General features: G+C 49.7%; 2 protein-coding genes across 3 annotated transcripts; one reads left to right on the top strand and one right to left on the bottom strand.

Moving 5' to 3' along the window:
- Window positions 1-1,972: 1,972 nt before the first annotated feature.
- AUNIP (aurora kinase A and ninein interacting protein) lies at window positions 1,973-10,578 on the top strand. Its single transcript, XM_058677101.1, has 3 exons — window positions 1,973-2,218; window positions 7,056-7,188; window positions 9,349-10,578. Exons 1-3 carry the CDS (start codon window positions 2,141-2,143, stop codon window positions 10,158-10,160), a joined length of 1,023 nt encoding a protein of 340 aa, XP_058533084.1. The 5' UTR covers window positions 1,973-2,140; the 3' UTR covers window positions 10,161-10,578.
- Window positions 10,579-11,224: 646 nt separating this feature from the next.
- On the bottom strand, window positions 11,225-21,980 carry MTFR1L (mitochondrial fission regulator 1 like). Of its 2 annotated transcripts, none has more exons than XM_004592233.4 (7): window positions 21,832-21,980; window positions 19,002-19,136; window positions 18,468-18,572; window positions 17,158-17,267; window positions 16,773-16,984; window positions 15,499-15,820; window positions 11,225-12,183 (listed from the first exon to the last, which is right to left on the bottom strand). In XM_004592233.4, exons 2-7 carry the CDS (start codon window positions 19,014-19,016, stop codon window positions 12,078-12,080), a joined length of 870 nt encoding a protein of 289 aa, XP_004592290.2. In that variant the 5' UTR covers window positions 19,017-19,136; window positions 21,832-21,980; the 3' UTR covers window positions 11,225-12,077. The 2 variants fall into 2 exon arrangements, with proteins under 2 accessions (XP_004592290.2, XP_058533093.1); XM_058677110.1 differs by lacking the exon at window positions 21,832-21,980 and adding an exon at window positions 21,156-21,237.
- Between the last annotated feature and the right edge of the window lie 612 nt (window positions 21,981-22,592).

The following is a 22,592-nucleotide window of genomic DNA, read 5'->3' as shown; positions in this document are numbered from 1 at the left end:
TTGGAAGCTTCCAGATGGTCTGAGAGACAGGGGCAGGCTCAGCAACCCATTTCTACTCAGATTTCACTAGGGGATGGAGAAAGGGCAGGCCCAAATTTGATCCAGAATCTTAACTGTTGCTTGAACTGGTGTCTGGAGTATTGGGACTTCCGAGAGCCCCAGAAGTAGAAGACTGTAAATGGATGCTACCTGGGACCCCTTAATTCTTCACTCTCCAGTCACTGCTCCAGGAGCCCCTGGTCTCCTGGCTCTGGCCTCTCTGTCCCTGCAGCTTGCTCCTAGCTTCTCTCATGGTTTGCTGGTTCATGATTCATGGTGCATTCAGTGCTGGCTGAGACAGAGGCAAGCCACCCAGCTGAGCCCTGTGGTTCAATGCAGGATGGAGAAGGCTTTTCTGTGTGGGTGAACTGTGAGGGGAAGCCCAAGGGAGGGAATAACCGCTTTTTCACAGGACACTTAGGTAAGCAGAAGCTTGCTTAAGGATGATGAGAAGGGACATTACAATAATATGGGGAAATGTGTGCAAAGGCCTGGGGTGCAAAAGGGAGAGTTCGGGGGGGCTAGAGTAGTGGTGATGAATTCTGATGTGTTCTCAATGCAAAATAAAGTTATTCTAACTAGAACTGCCTCTTTGCTTTTTGTCTCCGGTCTCAGGGAGTGGGTTTTCAGTGTTGGGACCGTTTTCCCAAGGAAGCCAAGGCACTTGGCTGTTTTATATTTGCCTGTGGGTGGAGTTACACATTTATATAGTTTATATATATATATGTCTATATATACACACACACACACACACACACAGATTTCTATATTTCTATACTATTTGCCATACACACACATAAAGTATGTTATAATGTGAATCCTTTTCACAAGGGATTTGGGCAGTTTTATTACTAAAGAAATATGTAAATTAGTTAAAAGAATGTGTCTAAAATATAATCCCACCTTACAGTAACAGAGGAGAACTTTTTATATGGACGTTAAATTTTGATTTGAGGGCCTGGCACAGTGTCCTAGCTGCCTTCGGGGCATGCCAGATCTCTGGCTGAGGTCACTCTGGTGTCCACCCACTTCCTGTAACTGCGATAACCATCACTGCCCATATGGTATCCTTGCACTTTCAGTTCAGCCAATTGAGTCATCATGCCTGGGCCCCAGATTTTTTATTTTCTTAGTACCAAAATAAACCTCTTCTAATTAAAAATTTCCACAAGCTTTCTGAGATGCACGCCTATATAAATGTTTACAATAAATGAGTAAACAGTCCGTCTGTGGCAATTGCTGTGGGCAGGATGTAGCATTTTTGCCTCTCCAAGAGGTTTTTAGAATCTGCAAAGTCCTCACTTGATCCTTTGTAAAACCTAAGGTCACAGAGTCCGTAGTGTTTCCAGAACGTTCTAAAATGAGGCTTTATGGTTAAGTTTAGGTTTTCTTTTTTTCCCTTTTTAAAAAGATTTATTTTTATTAGAGAGTCGGATATACAGAGAGGAGGAGAGACAGAGAAGAAGATCACCATCGGATGATTCACTCCCCAAGTGACCACAATGGCCGGAACTGAGCCGATCTGAAGTCAGGAGCCAGGAACTTCTTCCAGGTCTCCCACGTGGGTGTTGGGTCCCAAGGCTTTGGGCCGTCCTCGACTGCTTTCCCAGGCACGTTCCTGGAACATTCAAATTGAGAACTTTAGCCGCTAGGCCCAAGATTTCCTTTCTTATGAAGGAAATCCACAAAGTTGAAGGAGGTGGCAACCATTTAGGGAAATGCTGAAGCCCGGAGCCCGGGGTCCTCGGCTTCCCTTTGAGGTAACTGGGTCATTGTCAAGAAAGAACAGTTCGGCGAAAAGAAACGACAGATTCCGGGTATGACGTCACGAATCCATCCATAAGACACCACTCAAGCCTGAGGAGACCAGGAGACACTGGGCGGGACCAGCAACCGCGTCAACGCGCGCGGGGCGGAGCTTGGGGAAAGAGGCGGGACTGACGCCGCGGCCGCCGCCTGCGCACGGAGCGGCCGACGCGTAGCTCCGCCCCTAGGCGCTGGCGGGAGATCCGAACGTGGAGGCCTGCGGCTGAGGGGAGACTGTGAGGCGTCCCGAGCTGGGGCTTAGTGACTAGCCGGAGGTGTCCACTTTTCGGTGGCCATGAGGCGGAGAGGCCCCGAGGAGGAGGCCTGCGGCGTGTGGCTGGACGCCGCGGCTCTGAAGAGGCACAAAGTGCAGGTGGGACGTGGGGAGGGTTCAGAGGGCGTTTCGGGGGTGCGGGGACGGCCTGAGGGGACGCGAAAAGAGACGGGTGCCGGAGAGTCTGGAGGTGACCGAGGGAAAGTCAGGGACGGCTTTGGGGATTCACCGGCGAGAGGAATGGGGGAAAGCTGAAAATGGGGTTAGGGTAGAAGGTAAGCCGTGGGCTGCGGGGAGGCCGGGACTGCAGGCTACCAGGTTAGGGCAGGGGAGGTGGAAAAGCAAATTTGCTCTTTTGGGGCGCTTACAGTCCCCTCAAGACGCGTTGACAGAGGCTTGGAGTCCTGGGAGGCAGGTGCACTTTGCAAAATTGGGAAGTTCTCACCCCGGGGGTCTCTTGGCTCCAGACTTGGCCAGGTTAGTTTGCTGGCCTTACCCAGAAGGAGTAATTTTGAGGGGTGCGGGGAGAGGGTTGTGGGGAAGCAGGCTCGGGGAGCCGGCCTCCCGTGCACTGGCCGTCCACTGGGTGCCGGACAATGTAGTGGGCGCACATCCATCGTGTGTGTCCTTCCTCTCACTGGGGATGAGGAGCCCACCCAGGTTCACCCAACCTGGACGGGGTGGACATCTCACCCAGGGGTGTCACAGCATTTTGTGCTGGCCGCTGTGCTAAGGCATTTTGGTTAGGCCTGTTTGTCTTGTCTGGGACAACTCTTGCTCAGGGATATGAAAACTCAGTCTCAAAAGGGACAGCACAGGCAGGGTACTTACAGTCTTGCAAGGAAAAGGGCTGCACACAGTTACACCAGCTAACAGCGAGTATTTAGCATGTGTCATTTGTCCAAGACTTTACACACTCTCTTTAAAAAAATATATATATATATTTCTTTATTTGAAAAGCAGAGTCCCAAAGAAAGAGAAGAGAGAGCTGTTTCACTTGTTGGTTCACTTCCCAAATGGCTGTAACAGCTGGAGCGGTGTCAGGCCGAAGCCAGGAACCTAAGCCAGATCTTCCACATGGGTGCAGGGGCCCAAGCACCTGGGCCATCCTCTGCTGATCCCCCAGGTGCATTAGCAGGGTGCTGGATCAGAGGTGGAGCAGCTGGAACTGGTGCCCACAAGAGATGCCGGCACTTCAGGTAGCAGCCTAACTCGTTGCCCACAGTGCTGGCCCGTTTACAGGCCCTTCTTATTAGCAGGTATTCACCAAGGTACAATGAAGTAGATCCCTTCATTGTCCTAGTTTTATAAGTTGAGAACATTGAGGTTTGGATTAAAACATGAGTCAGACAAGCAGGGGTTCTGCCTCAGTTCCGATTGCTATACAGGCTGTGCGCTTAACCCTCTAAGGCAGAATTTAGTCCCTGTGAGTGGTCTCACTCAGGACCATGTGACTTTGGAGGCCAGAAAGATTCCTTAGATTTGTGGTTATCAAGGAAGGTTTAACCAAAAGAAAGGGACTTGAACTGTGCAGGAAAGCTGGGTTTGGACAGTGTGATCAATAGTCTAAAGATCGAGTGGTTCACCTGTGTGTGGCTACAACCTGCTGGACAAAATCAGTTAAGCATTTTACAACTGCAGTCATTTTTGGAAAAATAACATTATTTACTTATTAATTTAAATGTATCCAGTCTGCATTGAAACGTCTGCCTCATATTCTTACCCAACTTTCCACATCCCAGAGGCCTAAACTATCTTGTTCCTCTTTCCTGAGGTTCTCTGTGAGTATACAAGCAAATGGGTGTTTTCTTTCTTTCAAATAGTAGCATGTTAAACATTGTGGGACAAGTTGCTTTTTTCACTTATTGCGCCTTATGGATATTTCATCTGCATTCACAAAAAGTTAAGTCATTCTTTTATTTATATGAAAGGCAGAGAGGCAAGAACAAGGATGTCTCCTTCGCTGGTTCATTCCCAAGTGTCCATGACAGCCAGGGCTGCGCTGGGCCAAGCCACAGGACAGGACATCCTGCGGCTCTGCCATGCGGGTGCCAGGGACCTACGTGCTTGAAGCAGCACCTGCTGCCTGTCAGGACACACATTAGCAGGAAGCTGGAAACTGAAGCAGGATGGGAACGGAAGCCTATCTGCTCCATAGTGCAGTGCTGGCAGGTATCTGAAACAGCATCTTACTTAGCTTTGCGTGCCTGCCTCCCACATCGTTTTTGTGTATGAATGTTATCTAGGGAGACTTTGTAGGAGTGCAATCATTGAAGTTAAAAAAAATGTCGTTTTAAAAATCAAGCACACGCATGAAACAGAAAATTTTCTTCAGTAGAGGTTGGGTCCTGGCAGGAATCTGAAACATTTATCTCTAGCAGTTATATATAGAGAAGGATTTTTTTGTTTTGTTTTGTTTCTTTTTTTTTTTTTCTTTAGATTTTTATTATTATTGGAAAGCCAGATATACAAAGAGGAGGAGAGACAGAGAGGAAGATCTTCCATCCCATGTTTCACTCCCCAAGTGAGCCACAACGGGCCGGTGCTGCACCAATCCGATGCCGGGAACCAGGAACCTCCTCCGGGTCTCCCACGCGGGTGCAGGGTTCCAAGGCTTAGGGCCGTCCTCAACTGCTTTCCCAGGCCACAAGCAGGGAGCTGGATGGGAAGTGGAGCTGCCAGGATTAGAACCGGCGCCCATATGGGATCCCGGGGCTTTCAAGGTGAGGACTTTAGCCGCTAGGCCACGTCGCCGGGCCCGTTTTGTTTTTTTTAAGATTTATTTATTTTTATTGGAAAGTCAGATTCACAGAGAGGAGAGACAGAGAGGAAGATTTTCTATGCATTGATTCACTCCCCAAGTGACCACAATGTCCAGAGCTGAACCGATGTGAAACAAGGAACCCAGAACTTCTTCCAGGTCTCCCATGTGGGTGCAGGGTCCCAAGGCTTTGGGCCGTCCTTTACTGCTTGTCCAGGCCACAGGCAGGGAGCTGAATGGGAAGCAGGGCCGCCGGGATTAGAACTGGTGCCCATATGGGATCCTGGTGTGTGCAAGGCGAGGACTTTAGCCACTAGGCTACTGTGCTGGGCCCTGCCTGCTGTACTAATTCAGGTTGCTGCTTGTGCTCCTGAGAAAGCAATGGAGCATGGCCCAAGTACTTGGACCTCTGTCACTCACTTGGGAGACCCAGATGAAGCTCCTGGCTTTGTCCTGGCCCAGCCCTAGCTGTTATGGCCATTTGGGGAGAGAACCAGTGGATGTAGGATCTTTCTCTCTCTGTGTAATTTTGCCTTTCAGCTAAATACATAAAGCTTAATTAAAAAAAAATATTTGGGTAGGAGTGAAAAGAAAGAAAGGCGTGTTAAGTAACATTACAGATTCTTTATGACCTTTAACCTGCCCTGAGCTAAAATTAATCATTTGGGTTCAAGTTCCAGGGCTACTTCCAACTTGCATGAATATTAGCAATTCCTGTTTCTTTGGCAGTCACAGCCAAAATGTGAATAGATACAATCCCACTTGCCCAATTTCTCAGGTAGATTAAAACAGGCAATGGAAATGAAAACCAAACACAGTAATGCAGATGAGGTTATAATTAGAGTTGACAGAATCAATTTGCCAAATCTTGTCCCTCTTCCTGCCTTGCGCTCCACAGCAGGAAGAGCCTGGGATGGCGAGCCTGGCGCCGTGTCACTGCTCCTGCCCTCAGTAACTGCCGACTGTTGTCGAGCAGTAATCCTTTTCTCAGAATTCATTCAATGTTCATAGCTGCCCTAGGGAACTAGTTCTGTTATTGTCCTCATTTTTCAAGCACATGAGAATGAGACTCAGAAATTAACAGTTTGCATAGGTCACATAACTAATAAACAGCAGAGGTGGGATTGGGGCTGACTGGAACCCACAGTGTGCAATTCTAAGGCTGTGCTGCTCACCACAGGTGACTTCAGAAATGCCTAATGTCGAGGCATTGATTGTCCTCAGATACAAAGGAGAACCCGTTGTCTCTGAAATACTTGTCAGTTTCTTTGTGTTTAGTCTGCCTGACTTTTACAGGGAAGCAGAACGATTGGGCTATAGTTGGAACATGTGATTCTTGAGGAAAAAAAAGCTTCAGGAGGCCAAAAAATAGTGGAAGGAACTGTCTAGCACAAACTACATAGAGAATAGGCGGGAATGGAGTTCAGACTTGGAGTGGTTCCAAGAAAGCCACTGGGCTTTTTTGTTTTTCATTTTACTTTGAATTCATTTTAAAAAGTTATTAAGGGGCAGCACCATGTCTCAGTTGGCTAATCCTCTACCTTCAAGCACCAAAATCTTACATAGGCCCCAGTTTGTGTCCTGCCTGCTCCACTTCCCATCAAGCTCCCTGCTTGTGGCCTGGGAAAGCAGTGGAGGACGGCCCAAAGCCTTGGGACCCTGCACCCGCGTGGGAGACCTGGAAGAGGCTCCTGGCCTCAGATCAGCTTGGCTGAGACTTGTGGCCATTTGGGAAATGGAACAGCAGATGGAAGATCTCTCTCTATAAAATCTGCCTTTCCAATTTGCTCCCCAAATGTCTGGGCCAGGCGAAGCAAGAGACTCCATCCAGGTCTCCCGTGTGGGTACAGGGACCTAAGCACTTGGGCCATCTTCCGGTTTTCAAAATGCATTAGCAGGGAACCAGATCAGAAGTGGAGCAGCTGGGACTGAGTGGGAGCCCATCTGGGATGCTGACATCAAAGGCAGCAGCTTTACATGCTATATATATCACAATGCTAGTCCTGAATTCAGATTTTTCTGTTTTGTTTTCATCGTGTATATGTGTGTGTGTGTGTGTGTAAACACAGTGCTTATTCAGCCTCTTCTGTATTTATTCAATCTCGTGTTTATTCAGTCTGGTTTATTTTATAATTTTTTTGTATTAATAGATTTTTTTTCCCCATTTCTTTTCAGACACATTTAATCAAACCAGTGTTAACACTCCTTCCGAAAGAGAGGAAGGCTAGTATTTCTTTAACTCAAAGAAGGACCCCTCCTGCAGGTGGTAAGCAGACCAGCATCACTTCCTTCCTGACCTCGCAGCCAGGTATGACGACCTATTCGGGGAATACTCCATTATCCAGGAAACACAAAAGGAGTACGTTTGTGTTTCCATGCTGGAGTATTAATGAGGATGACTGAAGTCGGTGCATTGTGTTAAACTAAGCTGACCTATTGAGAGAGGTTATGAAACACAAGAAATCTAAATAAACAAACACATGAAATCATTGTCTTTTGAAAAAGTAGTATGTACATGCATTTACAGACATACTTTTGTAGTTTTATTGTATAATAGTATTCATATTTACTGGCAGTGAGGAAAGGTGCACTCAGGAAATGGGAGTGCCTAAAAGAGTTGACATTAGAATTAGTCATCATGAGTGATCTCTGTATAAGGTTAATTGTCATTTTTGTATAAAATTTTCAAATTGTTATTTCTGTATGAAAAAATTTGGAAGTTCAGAGATGAGGCAAGCATTTGGCACAATTAAGACACTGCCAGGGGATGCTACAACCCTTACTAGAGTGCCTGGGCTTCACTCCAGTCTTCCGATTCCAGCGTCTGCCAATAGGAGGCAGCAGTGATGGCTCAGATACCTGGGTCCCTGACAGGTGGGAGATGCAGGTGAAGTTCCAGGTTCCTGGCTTTAGCCTCGTCAAAGCCTGGCTAATGCAGGTATTGGGAGTGAGCCAGCAGATGGAAAATCTCTGTCTCTCAAGGTAAATAAAAAATAAAGAAAACCTAAATATACTTTGTTTTCTTAGAAACAGACTTTCTCATCAGCCTTCTTCCTACTAATATTTCTCATTTGTAAGGCAATAAAAAGAGGGAGGGAAGGAGAAAAATTTCCATCTACTGGCTTACTCCATGAAGGTGAAAGTCAGGAGCTGGGAACTCACTTGAAATCTTTTCATTTACGATTTTGTGTGTGTGTATATTTTTAAAAGATTTATTTATTTTTATTGGAAAGTCAGATCTATAGAGAGGAGAGACTGAAGGATCTTCCATCCATTGATTCACTCCCCAAGTGTCAGCATTGGCCAGAGCTGAGCCTAACCAGATCCTGGAGCATCTTCCTGGCCTCCGATGCAGGTGCAGGGTCCCCAGACTTTGGGCCGTCCTCTCCTGCTTTCCCAGGCCACAAGCAGGGAGCTGGATGGGAAGTGGAGCTGCCGGGATTAGGACCGGCGCCCATATGGGATCCCGGCGCGTTCAAGGCGACGACTTTAGCCACTAGGCCACTGTGCCGGGCCCCATCCATGTATTTTCATGAGAGAATGTAAGATTTATGTTTTAGAAAAGCCATTCCGAAGAATAGCAATGTTAAAGCAGGAAGATGAGCTCCTGAATTACTTTCAGAGGAATCTTTTTATTTATTTTATTGGAAAGGCAGATGTACAGAGAGGAGGAGAGACAGAGAGGAAGATCTTCCGTCCGATGATTCACTCCCCAAGTGAGTGCAACAGCCGGTGCTGCGCCAATCCGCCAGCAGCCAGGAACTTCTTTCCAGGCCTCCCACAAGGGTGCAGGGTCCCAGGGCCTTCGCTGTCCTCAGCTGCTTTCCCAGGCCACAAGCAGAGAGCTGGATGGGAAGTAGAGCTGCCGGGATTAGAACCGGCACCTATATGGGATCCCGGCATGTTCAAGGTGAGGACCTTAACCATTACGCTATCGTGCCGGGCCCCCAAGGAATCTTTTTTTTTTTTTTTTTTTTTTTTTAATCAAGCAAATTTTTATTGAAGCTTAAATTGTGGTACAGAAATACATTTCAATCAATTGAAGTCCAACACCAATGAAGGGAGAAATTATGGCACCAAACTTTTCCTCCTCTATCACACTAAGATTGGATTAGTATTCAATCTACAGTTTTCATTTTTGTAGGCTTTGTTCCATACAAATTTGTGCAAGATTTCCACATCAGAATTCTTACATGTATTAAAAAAAAAAAAATCAGACCTCAAACCAACAATCATCATTAAATCTACTGGGATACTGTTCAAGAACAAAATCAACTTTCAGTATTGGTCCTCAAGACAGCAACTCAAAATATTTAGGTGCTGCACTCATTACACAGCCCCCGAGGAATCTTAAGAACCCTGCACCAGGCAGCATTAATAGTCACTGGTGCTGATTTCAGAACAAAGACAGAGAAGTCCTGCTGAGGGCAGTAATCTGAGGGTCATTTGTTCATTCCTGTTTTACTAGGAAAGAGAAACAGCGGTGGCCAGAGAAGTGTTCCATCTCATGTGGAAAGTCAGATCAACCAGGAATCCACCAATGATGCAACTCCGCTAGGCTGTCTGGTGCAAGGCTCTGAAGATGATTACCTGGCACCCCCTTTTGCCACTTCAACTCCAGCAGACACCCAGGGGGCTGGACTCTGTCCTCACCCCCTCCAGACTTATAGCCAACAGAGAATGGGGACCCCACTTTGGACTGAGATGTCTCTGCTCCAGCCTAGCATCCCAGTCTCTGCTGCAAAGAGTAAAACCTCACTGGCTTTTTCCTTTACCCAGGACTTGGAAAGTTCTTGGGACCAAAATGAGGAAAAGGATTCTTCCAGGAGAAAGGAATGGCTTCATGACACTAAGAAGACCTGCCAGGGCCTAGAGAGCCCCAGCAGCACAGCTAGGAGCAGATGTCACCAGTCCTTGGACAGAACGAGACTAGAAAAGATTGCGTCTACCAAAGAAAACAGGCAGGTTCTTCAAACTCACAGGGACTTCCGGAGTGGAGAGAAAACAGACTGTGTGAAGCAAAGCCCTCATCCTGTTTCTGTGCTTCCCTGGGACAGTGAGAATGACAGGGACACCTGGAGTCAGCTTTTCACTGAAGATTCTCAGGGCCAGCAGGTCATTGCTCACAAATCCAGAGCCCCTTTCCAGGACATCAGCAGCAGCTGGAACCAGGAGCTGGGGCAGTTTTCCAGCAGCCCTCGGGCTCAAAGCCAGGATGGGCTGACACGTCTCTTTACACAGGATTCTGAAGGTAATCAAGTTATCAGGCATCCATTGTAAATGTTTTTATGAGGGTTTGCTTCTCTAAGTATCTTGCAATGACAGAGATGTTAAGACATCTGTAGCTGGGAGTAGGAAGGAGGCACGTGATGCAACTGTTGGCATTATCAAGCATTTTATTTGTATAAATAAAGCAGGCATTACCACTCACTGACAGCGTGTTGGCATCATGCCTTTCCTTTGGAAGGTGATAGAATTCCTTGAACCTGTGTGAGGAGGCACAGTGGCACTGAGCCCTCCACAGCAGAACCTCCTCTTGGCCCTTTCAGATGCCTGGCTGGGACCTTGTGTCTTTAGGATGATGTGTTTTTGGCTTTGGCTATCATCTTAGTCTAAGCCTGGAACCATTACTCCTGACACACCTTTGAGACAGAAAAGGCAAATTTCCATAACCCTGGCATGCAGTTAGCAGGACTGGCAACAGTTTTCATTATTTTGTTACTTTTGGTGGTAACTGTATAATATTTTAAGTTTTGCTTCAGTCTCCCTTAAAAAAGTCTTGAGCCATGTAATAATCCCGAATGACTTTATGAGGGCATTTCAGAAAACTCATGTAAAAATGGAAATTAAAAAGGTTTTTGGTCTTTTCATAATACAAAATTCCATGAACTTTTTGAAAAATCCTCGTAGTACTCTTCCATAAGGTATAAAACTGAATCCAAGTAAATGTTTAGTTGTGATAATTAACATTGGTAATGTTTTATGTTTGGAGCAGTAACTTGAGTGGTAGTGTATATTTTGTCATTTTCCTAGGTTCAGGATGAACTTGGGTCTTGGATTTAGCCTGTGCCCCACCAAGACATAAATCCACCAGGAGGCGCATGCATGGTGCCTGAAAGGCTTAAGCACATTTCAGAGTAAACCTGCAAGTTGTAAGATTAAGCTGCTTTTACGAGTTTAGGGCAAAATCTACAAAGAGGAAAGAAACTATGAAAGTTTTGTTTTATAAGGGCAGGACATGATAAGAAAAAAGAAGCCAGAAATGTTCATACCCCTTAAAAATTACAGGCGTTTATACTCCTAAAGGGTCCGGGGTGATCTCAGCTCAGACAAAGAAAACACAGTTCTTGTCCCAATCCTTCATTTAATGTCAGGTAATGCTTCAACCCCCCCACACAGTGCACATACCACCTACCATCAAGAGACCTGCAGGCATCGTGTCATGCATGGTGCAGTCGGTACAAACCTTGGCCCAGCTCAGAGGGCCTGGGAGGATGGTGTGCTCCTTCCCCTCCTGTTCTCTTTCCTACTGGGCTCAAACTAAAGTCCATGGAAGAGAGCTTTCAGTGAAACTGGTGAGGCCCTGGGGCCGTGGAGGGTAGATTTGGTTGTATACAGTATTACAAAATATGTGTAAGAAAAACCGGCCCAGGCCTCCCAGGAGCAGCCCAGTGCTAGCTGGCCCAGTGGCCTGACCTCTACATCTAGACAGGGAAAGGTGATTGCTGGGTACTGGTGTAGGTTTCTGATGCAGCAGCATTAAGATCTCCCTGTCCTGTGCAAATCTGTACAGAAACAGTGACAGCCTTCCCCCCAGGCCTGCCCTACTGCAAGCAAGCAGCTGAGAGTGACAGCTGGGCACAAAGTGTCCTGTGAGACCAGTTATGGGGTCTGATGCAGTGTAGTAAGTCATTTAGGACCTATTTTCACACAGCGCAAGGAAAAAACAAACTTCTACCTTGAAACAGACTCCAACTTACATAATCACCTGTAACATGTCTCAATACAGAGCCTAGGCCTCAGCTCCTGCTAAGGCTTGAGGGATGGGAGACATGTCAGCCAGCTCTGCTCTTCAGTCCAAGCTCCAGCCTGTCAAACACTGTCAAGATTGCTACTTCAGACGCAGAGTCCTGTGGTGAGCAAGGCAGCTACTGAAGGAATCCAGGAGCATGAGACAGTCTGCAGAGCTGAGCCATGTCAGTTTCCTTTTCTGCTGATGTCTTCTTCCTTCAGAGCAAACTTCCTCCTCAGGACCTCAGAGATAAGCACAGCAGGGTCTTCCTCCTTCATTACACTCCGGTTCCTGGAGACAGAATCACATCTGAGTCTAACTATATCACCTCCTAGAATCCTCACGACCACCACAGGAGGTTAGTGCTAATGACAGTAAGCACTCAGCCAGTGAGCTGGGAGTTCAAAAGCAAGCTGGCTACTTCCACATTACCTCTGAAGTAGAGCACTAATGTTTGTTTACGACTATGAAGTGGGCAAAATATAGGACCATCAGGTTGGTAGATCTGGCCTCAAAGGCTAAGCTTCTGCTCTCCACTCTAACCCTATCCTATCCTATCCCTTTTATTTCTCTAAGGTTTCATTTTACTTGAAAGAGTTAGAGAGAGAGATCCTCCATCTTCTACCTCACTTCCCAGATGGCCACAATGGCCAGAGCTAGGCCAGTCTGAAGCTGGGAGCCAGGAGTTTCTTCCAGGTGTCCCATGTGGGTTCAGGGACCTGAGGCCTTAGGCCATTCTCCATTTTCCCAAACCACTGGCAGGGAGCTGGCTCACAAGTGGAATAGCCAGGACACAGCACCCATATGGGGTGTAGGCACAGCAGACAGGACAACACCAGTCCCAGCCCTATCTTTCTCTGTAACATTTTCCCAAAGGATCTGCAGAGGAAGTCACTTGGCAATTGACTTTTACTAATTCCGAAGAAAAAATTTGTTATTACCCTTTCTTCCCCTCAGGGGAGACCCAGAATTACAGCTAAACATACGTACGTACGTGTGTGTGTGTGAAAGAGAGAGAGAGAGAATGAGGAAGTTGTAGGACCTAAAGCAACTGCATGTTGGGGTAGGCTCAAATTATCCAATAATTCAAATTCTTGGAAAATAATTGTTTGAAATTCTAGTGAACTAACATACATATATCCCATTGACGATGTTTTATTGATTGTTAGGCTAATATAAAGGCTGAGATATTAAGCCAAAAATGCAAAATAAAGGGAAATTATTATTTTTGAATCTCTGCCAACTAGGCTACATCCCCACTCTTAGTCACTGACCCAGCGCTTTTACTACAAAGAAGAAAAGATCCCAGAACCCAAGTGGGAAAGTCGACAAGTAAGTTGTCTAGGATTCACTGAATTCAAGAGGCAAGTAAGAGAAGTCTGAGATATCAATCCATAAAACCTGGTGACCAAAGGCGGAAAGCCCTCAGAGCAGATCAAGAGCAGCAGTGACTGGGCTTGGGGACGTGGGCACTAAAGGCAGCTGCCTAGCTTTGTATGGTTGTCAGAGACCCCGTTCAGGGTGAGTAGCCATCCCTTCAACAGGAACTCCATCAACCGTCAGCCCTCAGAGCAGCTTTTCACTCTCAACAAGCAACAAAGCTTCATTGGTGCTGGCCATGAAGGTCTGGGTCTCAAACTGAAGTGTCTAGAACCTATATCTTTGCACGAGTTCCTCTGGCAAGTCCCTTGCAGCTGCTCAGACCATACCTGGAAAAATGCAAACTGAACTCCAGGGCTCTGTAAGAGGTTCTCAAAGGTAGACACTCCCAAACTCCCCTACCCTCAGAAACTGCCTCATTCCGTGGGGATTATTTTTCAGTATTTCTACAGTACATTATTAATAAATCTCTGCCATTCTGATGAACTGCCAGGTTCAGCAAATACATATCACTCTTTTTTTAAAACATTTTTTTTAAAGATTTATTTTTACTGGAAAGGCAGATAAAGAGCAGATGTAAAGCTCTTCCATCTGCTAATTCACTCCCCTAAGTGGCTGCAATAGCCGAAGCCAGGAGATGGGAGCTTCTTCCTGGTCTCCCATGTGGGTGCAGGATCCCAAGGCTTTGGGGCCGTCCTCTACTGCTTCTGCAGGCCATAAACAGGAAGCTGGACGGGAAGTAGAGGAGCCAGAACATGAACTGGTACCCAAAATGAGATCTCAGTGCTTGAAGGAAGATTAGCCAATGGAGCCATTGTGCCTGGCCCTACCTATATCTCTTAAAAGACTATTTTCTAATCTGCATTTGCAAGATTGTTTTGTGTATTAGGTCTTTGTGTGTGTGTGTGTGTGTCCACAGTGGCTTGGGGGTTGGCCAGGGCCAAAGGTGGGAGCTGAGAGTGCCATCAAGGTCTCCCTGCACACAAGTGGCAGGAGCCCAATTACCTGAGTCATTACCGTAGTTTCCCAGGTCTGCATTAGCAGGAAGCTGGAGCCAGCAATGGGTGATGATCTCAGGGACTAAATACGCACCCCCTATCCTACCCACCACATCTTAAAGCAGAAATCCCAACTGTAGAGAAGCTCCTTCCACTAAAAGTACCTACCAATTAGGGATAACAAAAATATATCATTTGTTCCCCCACGATGAAGTGTAGGGAATGGGGGCACTCTTTAGTAATAAGAAAGCTGAACTGGGCCCAGCGTAATAGTCTAGTGGCTAAATCCTCACCTTGAATGCTCCAGGATCCCATATGGGCACTAGTTCATGTCCCAGCTGCTCCACTTGCCATCCAGCTGCCTGCTTGTGGCCTGGGAAAGCAGTAGAGAATGCTCCAAAGCCTTGGGACCCTGCACCCACATGGGAGACCAGGAAGAAGCCCCTGGCTCCTGGGTTTGCATCAGCTCAGTTGCGGCTACTTGGGAAGTGAAGCAGCAGTGGATAGAATATCTTCCTCTCTGTATCTCCTTCTCTGTAAACCTGACTTTCCAATAAAAATAAATACATCTTTTTCTTTAAAGATTTTTTTAAATTTATTTTTTATTACAAAGTCAGATATGCAGAGAGGAGAGACAGAGAGGAAGATCTTCCATCCAATGATTCACTCAGCAAGTGAGCGCAACAACCGGTGCTGCACCTATCTGAAGCCAGGAACCAGGAACCTCTTCTGGGTCTCCCACATGGGTGCAGGGTCCCAAAGCTTTGGGCCGTCCTCATTGCTTTCCCAGGCCACGAACAGGGAGCTGGATGGGAAGTGGAGCTGCCAGGATTAGAACCGGCACCCATATGGGATCCCGGCGTGTTCAAGGAGGGGACTTTAGCCACTAGGCCATGGCGCCGGGCCCAAATAAATACATCTTTAAAAAATGGGACTGTCACTGGCATGCTATTTCAGAGTGACTGGCTTAAGTCCTATGTACTCTGCTTGCTATCTAACTCCCTGCTAACCTGTACTCTGGGGAGCAGTAGGTAATCACCCAAGTGGTCTCCCGCTATCTCTGGGAGACCCAGATGGAGTTCCAGCGTTGGCTATGGTGGGCATTTGGGGACCAAATCACCACCAGACAGAAGATTGTTCTCCATTATTTGTCTCCATTTCTCTTCAAAAAGAAATAACGATACTAAAGTACATGGATCACCAGAGCTCTTTGTATCCAAATACTTACAGATCTTGGCTCTGTTTTATTCGGTGAAAATCCTTCAGGATACCCATCATGTCTGCGAAGCTGCTGGCCTTGGACAGAGAGATGCAGTCATCTTCTTCGGAGGAGCTGCAGGTTGCTCTGTGTTCTGGTTTACAATATTCAGGGCTGGCAGAACCAGGCAGGGGGACTGATGGGAGCTCAGCGACCTCTACCTCAGTCTCCTCGGTGATGTCACTGATGACAAAGGAAGTCGTAGAGTGGAATGAGGATCCAAAACAAGGCAAGGGGGAAGTGACATTTGAACTTCCTGGAGATAAGAAATCCGGCGTTAAAGAAGCCGAGGCTGAAAGAGAGCGACAGGCACAGGTGGACATTGGGGCTAGAAAACGGCAGCACTGTCCCCTCCCCCGAGCACGCCCTAGAGAACCACCGCAGTGACTATCGGGAGAGCCCCCACTGTCCCTCCCCCGAGCACGCCCTAGAGAACCACCGCAGTGACTATCGGGAGAGCCCCCACTGTCCTTGCCCCCAGGCTCCTCCCACGGCTGGCTATGGGATGGCAGCTGAGACAGTCAAGGCCTGCGTTCATCTTTTCTTCTAACTGAGCTGGAGCTCGACTCCTGCTGCCTGTCAGTGAGTGTTCTGAGAACTACAAGGATGATGGTGCTCCCGGTTTTTCAAGTTTTAATGGAAAGAATTTCCTCAGTTTTTAAGTCTGGCTTAGATGACCAAAAAGTAGCCTAGAAACAGAAATGCAACTCATCCATGAAACTCTCATGTGATAGAATTAAATAGCACTATGATGTTTATGTACCCAACTGATAAGTTTTGGGACTATGGCTTTAAGTCACTGAGCATCTTAGGAGATTGTGGGTGTCCATGCCCCTAGTCAGGGTTCTGCCTCAACTGCATCCAGAAAGCTGGAAGAGTGGGGAGATGAGGTCTGGGAGAAAAGGCAAGGAGGGGAAGATGGTTACTGAAAGGAGGTATGTCTCCTGGCGGTGGGAAATGCTTGAGAAGGAGCCATTGGGGGCTCGTGGAAGATGTGCCTTAGACACTCAGAAGAAGGTCCTGGTTCTGTGGTTAAGGAAAGGAGTCTGCCTGGCATCACAGGTTAAGTGATTACTATGTTCCTAACCAAATCAACCAGCCCAAAATGAGTAGTAGGAACTATCCTAAGGAAGTCCAGAGGCTGCTCAAGTCCAGAGCCATGGGCCCCAGATCTCCTGAACCAAGGAGCACTGCTCTCCCTAGCCTTTCCTGCCACATCCCGGCCCCAGCACCGGGGCTCCTACCTGAATCCGCTGCCACTATCTTGGCAATCTGGCTGCGCAGGTGGCTCAGCTCGTCCTGCAGCTCGGTGGAGCGGCTGAGGGCAGGCAGGGCTGGCTTCTTCAGGGCCAGGAGCCTTTCCTCGGACCCTCGGAGGTTGGGCACTGAGGCATTACGCTGCATGACCATCAGAGGGCTGGGTTTCCATGTGTGCCTCAGGGGGCGCGTATCACTCCTGGGCCAAAGATGAAAGTACCAGTCACAGATGGCCACTGGACTGCCACATGTCACAGTCTGGTTTCTGCTCCCCTCTGGCCAACAGCTCTCCTCAATGGCCTCAGCCTCACCAGGACTCTCCCTGCGAAGCAGCTCCCCACTCCCCGGCAGATCAGCCACCGCCTCAGCTACCTGACCCGGGCATACGTCTCCTCTTCATCTGCCGCAATCCAGGCAATGTCAGCCAGGGTAGGGACGGGGGGCACATCTCTCAGACACAGATCAGAGATGTTGGGCAAGGTCTGTGGACAAGTAAAATTCATCAGCACACATGCACTGACCCCAAGAAGCCACTGGACAGTGCAAAATACACAGCAGGGGCACCTCATCCAGCACTGGTGTCAGGAAGGCTTCCTAGATGGGCAGGAGAAAGGTTTCTGATTGGAAACCATGTGGACAATAGGCCAGAAGCAAACCATGTGGGAGTATAGAGTTCAGGGTTTCAGCAGCGAGATGGCCATGACCCAGGTGTTATGTGGTACATTAAGCCACTACTTGGGATACCAACATCCTGTAACAAAACCTGGTTCCAGTCCTGGCTACTCTGCATCTGATCCAGCTCCCTGCTGGTGCACCTGGGAGCAATGGAGGATGGTTCATACTTGGGCTCCCGCCACCCACGTGTAAGACTTAACTTCAACTTGACCAACCCTGGCTGTTTTGGCCACTTGCAGAATGAATCAGTGGATGAAGATGGATCTCTGTCACTCTGCCTTTCAATAAACTCGTTTTTTAAAAATCACAGATGGCAATCTTGCCCTCTGAAGCTGTGAATATGGGTACAAGGTCATCTAAAATCTGTCACAGCAACAGGAAACTTCTTACAGCTTTGTCATGATGTGATTCCAGATAACTTTATTAGTTTTTTTGTTGGTGGTGGTTTTTTTGTTGCTTTGTTTTATTTATTGCAAAGTCAGATATACAGAGAGGAAGATCTTTCGTCTGTTGATTCACTCCCCAAGTGACCACACCGGCCAGTGCTGTGCTGATCTGAAGCCAGGAGCCAGGAACTTCCTCCAGGTCTCCTACGCAGGTGCAGGGTCCCAAAGCTTTGGGCCGTTCTCGACTGCTTTCCCAGGCCACAAGCAGGGAGCTGGATGGGAAGTGGGGTGGCCGGGATTAGAATCAGTGCCTGAATGGGATTCCAGCGCGTTCAAGGTGAAGACTGTAGCCGCTAGGCCACTGCATTAGGCCTACAGTTCCAGATAACTTTTCTTTTACTTTCCATAATTTTTATGGTTAAAATTTAAAACTGAATCAGTATGATTCCCTTTCATATTGAATGTAAGTTAATAATGCATACCTGTATGAGTTAAACTTGATTTCTGTTACACACTGTTATTGAGATGGGGAACCTGGGATTCAGTCATTAAGTAACACTCACAGGTCACACAGATGGCCCCGACTCAGGAGCTACCACCTTGCCCTTCCAGGGCACTCACCTCGAAGGCTGCCCGGGGACATGGCTTCAGGGGTAGGTTGGTCCCAATTCTCCTCACCACACTTCGAGCAGCTCCATGTGGCTTATTTTGCCAGATTGGGATAGTCTAGAGCAAAGAGACAAGATTCCAACTACTGCCCCTGCCCATTTCTCTAGCAGGAAGACTGAACTCCCCAGCTTGGAATTGGGGATACTCATGGCCAGCTTTCCCTTTGGCCAGCACCCACGGGAACACCAGATGCTGTTAGGGCAGCCCGCATCGGGAAGGCCCAGCGAAGGGCCAGGACTCAGCTGGTGGACGGATCATCCAGGCTCTTTCCCTCCCTCGGCACAGAAAGGCAAAAACACACAGACTCCTGAGACATCCCAAGTGTATCTAGCAGGTTCTCCTGGGAAGATGGGGTGGGAATCAGCCTTGCTCCAACTCCAGGCCTCCAGGGAGAAGGAAGTCCTAGCCAGCTTCGGAGCCTCGGATGGCACCTGGGCAGGCCTGAGCTCTACTTCCCACCATACTTGCCCTGGGAATACCCCTTACCACATTGGTTTCCATTCTCGACACTGCAGTCGCCTCCAGCGCTCCACGGACAAGGCAGCCACCAGGCAGCTGGGAGACGTGGCAGGCCTGAGTCCTTCATATTAGGCCATCTTGGTCAGTGCCAGATTCCCCTTCCTGTGAAATAACCCCCACAATGGGAACTCAGTGGCTACCACACAGCACCACAAAACTGAGACCCTGCTGATGTCCCATGAGGGCAGGCGCCTTCCCCCACCACAGGCTTCTCCAAATCCAGACCTTCCAAGGTTCTAACCCAGACTCTAGGTTAGCTGGGCCGACCTGCAGCACCTCCTGGGCCCAGAGGTTTCTTGAGCCAAAACTTATAAATAGAGGCACTGAGCCTGTGGCATACCATCTCACATGGGCATCAGTTCATGTTCCAGTTGCTCCACTTTGACCCAGCTCCCTGCTAATGGCCTGAAAAGGCAGCTGAGGATGGCTGAAGTTCCAAGGGTCTTTGCACCCAGGAGACCAAAAGGCTCCTGGCATCGGATTAGTTCAGCTCCAGCTGTTGCAGCCGTTTGGGAAGTGAACCAGCAGATGCAAGATATTTCTACCTCTCCTCTCTGTAACTCTGCTTTGCAAAAAAGAAAGGGAGGGGCATAAACAGAACCCTTTAGTATGTACAAAGCTCATGGGAGAGCTAAGCTGAAGATGTGCCCAAGCCCCACATTAGGGTTTTTTTTAAGCCTTTTTTTTTTTAACAGATTTATTCATTTATATTTTTTGAAAAAGACTTATTTATTTTATTACAAAGTCAGATATACAGAGAGGAGGAGAGACACAGAGAGGAAGATCTTCCATCCGATGATTCACTCCCCAAGTGAGCCGCAACGGGCCGATGCACGCTGATCCGAAGCCGGGAACCTGGAACCTCCTCCAGGTCTCCCATGCGGGTGCAGGGTCCCAATGCATTGGGCCGTCCTCAACTGCTTTCCCAGGCCACAAGCAGGGAGCTGGATGGGAAGTGGAGCTCCCAGGACTAGAACTGGCGCCCATATGGGATCCCGGGGTGTTCAAGGTGAGGACTTTAGCCACTAGGCCAAGCCACCGGGCCCTATTCATTTATTTTTATTGGGCAGACAGATACACAGAGAGGAGACAGAGAAAGATCCTCCATCTGCTGGTTCATCCTCCCCACCCCCCAAGTGGCCACAATGCCGGAAATGAGCTGATCCGAACCCACGAGCCAGGGGATTCTTCTGGGTCTCCCATATGGGTGCAGAGTCCCAACTGCTTTCCCAGGCCACAAGCAGGGAGCTGGACTGTAAGTGGAGGAACCAGGATTAGAACTGGCACCCATATGGGATCCCAGTGCATGCAAGGTGAGGACTTCAGCCAGTAGGCTACCACACCACACCCCACTTTAGTTCTTAGAGCTATAGAAGCAGAGCATTGCTGGACCCTGGTAAGGGGCAGGGGCAGAAGCAGGAGACTAAGTAGCCGCTGTGGCAAATCTCAGGCTCCAAGGAGAAGAGCCTAAACTTCCTATCTTGCTTTAGCCACCTCCTGGCTTTGCAGCCTCAGGTAGATAATTTCATCTTTCTGAATGGTTTCTCTACCTTAAGGATCAGTGAAATGGATTTGAAGTGCTTAATGAAGTGTTAGGATGCAACACAGGTGGGAAGGATCTCTCCAAGTACGCTCTTCAGAGATGCACACCCGTGGCAAGCAGGTGCGATCCGTGGGCTGCTTCACTCCCTAGTTCGTCCCTAGCCCTGTGCTGGCTCTGTGGGCTGTGCAAGGGGCAAGTCAAGTTCTCAGGGAACTCAGTCCTGCCAAGAGATAGGAGGCTGGAGATAAATCATCACCAAGCAGGTGGCCAGGTGAGTTCAGAGTAGGAAGGAACGAAAAACTGCAAAGGTGGGTGCCACAGGGGAGGGGAGGCTCCGTCCCCAGCTCTAGGAGTGCCTGGTCAGGCTCCGGACAGAGGCCGGGCAAGGCCGGCAGAGCAGCTCTTTGCGGAGACTTCCCATGGGGAGCCTGTCAGCCCTGGCAGAGGTGTCTGCTCACTCTGATGCACGTGGGGAAGGGACTGTTCAAGGTCACTTGGCCCCAGGCGTCTCCGTGCAAGCCCCCGTAACCAATGCCAGCTCCTAATGCAGTCTCGCCACCACGGTGCCTGTTTCTCACCTAAACCATCACAGCCACTTCCTCTCTGGTGGGGAATTTGCGAGCCACACCAGTCGTGTGTTTATAACCGGCTGGACCCCCAAACTCGGCACCAAGGCAGCCCCGGCGTCACGGCCACCCCTCCGGCGTCGGGGCAGTGCCCAGTCCCCAGGCTGGGCAGCCTTCGCAGCGTCGCGCCGGGGGACCCGCCTGGCCTTCGGGGACCTCACAGCAGTTAACTGGACAGCAGAGGACCCGGGCTGGCCCTGCGCCCCGCGCGACCCCCACAGTCCCTTCCAAGGCGGCCGTCATGCTGCTCCCCGAGACGGACCTGCTCGGGGCAAGGCTGTCCCCGCACCCCGGCCAGGCGGTGCCCCCCGCGAGGCCCCCAAAGCAGCCGCTGGGTCCTGGCCGGGCCGCGCGTCCCCTCCCCCGCAACACCGAGCCGACCGGGGCCAAGGTCGGTCAAGTCCACGGGCCCGAGGCCGGCTCAGCAGGGCGGACGGCGGCACGGCGGGGGAAACGAGGAGCCCCGGGTCGGGTCCGGCCACCGCTCGCGGGCTGACACGCAGTGACCACCCCCCTCGGGGACACGCTTCCCCTGGCCAAGATGAGGCGGCCCCGAGAACCGGTGCGGGACGCGCCTCACGCCGCGGCTCGCCGGAACGAGCCCGGGCCGCTCCCGGACCTTGCTCACCTCAGTCTGCGACTCCGGGCATCGCACCTCAGGGCCCCTCCTACCGCCGCCAGCTGCCCGGCCTCAACCGCCCGACTTCCGCTGACCCGCCCCCCGGAAGCGATCCTCCGCAGCTGCGCAGCGAGCCGCGCCCCCCGCGGCCGGCCGGCCTGGCTCGGGGGCTGGGCTGGCGCGGCCTCCGAAGGGGCGGGGTTGACGGGTACAGCCGGGGGGGGGGTTGACGGGCGCAGCTGGGGGCGGGACTAACGGGTACAGCCAGGGGCGGGGTTGGCGAGGCCTCCGAAGGGGCGGGGTTGACGGGTACAGCCGGGGGCGGGGTTGACGAGCGCAGCTGGGGGCGGGACTAACGGGTACAGGCGGGGGCGGGGCTGGCGCGGCCTCCGAGGGGGCGGGACGGTAGGCCACGCCCCCGTCAGTGCCCCTGGGCTAAGCAGGCCGTTCTCCCGAAATCCCCAACGCTGACCTGCGTCTCCTTGTTCTCTACACCTTTATTTCCCTCTGCCCTTTGGGGAGCCGAGGTCTGTCCAGCTTGATCCCCAGCCAAAGTGTGCATTGTCTGTGGCGCCCAGGGCTGCGACCCCACTCCACAGTGCGCAGGGCGCGGGATCTGGCGCCGTCCCTGCTTTCCGTCAGTTGATGGGTCTCTCCAGACAGAGCAGGCTCCCAGTCGTTGAAGCTTCCCTTCTGTCCTGGCCTTTATCTCTTTCCTACATACACACACACACTCAGCATGCATTTTATAAAAGATTTGTTTGCTTGCC

Source organism: Ochotona princeps, chromosome 2 (genome assembly GCF_030435755.1).
Source record: "Ochotona princeps isolate mOchPri1 chromosome 2, mOchPri1.hap1, whole genome shotgun sequence".
In the NCBI taxonomy this organism is placed as follows: Eukaryota; Metazoa; Chordata; class Mammalia; order Lagomorpha; family Ochotonidae; genus Ochotona; species Ochotona princeps.
The sequence above is the reverse complement of the archived record's forward strand: the minus strand, read 5'-3'. Positions and strand labels throughout refer to the sequence as shown.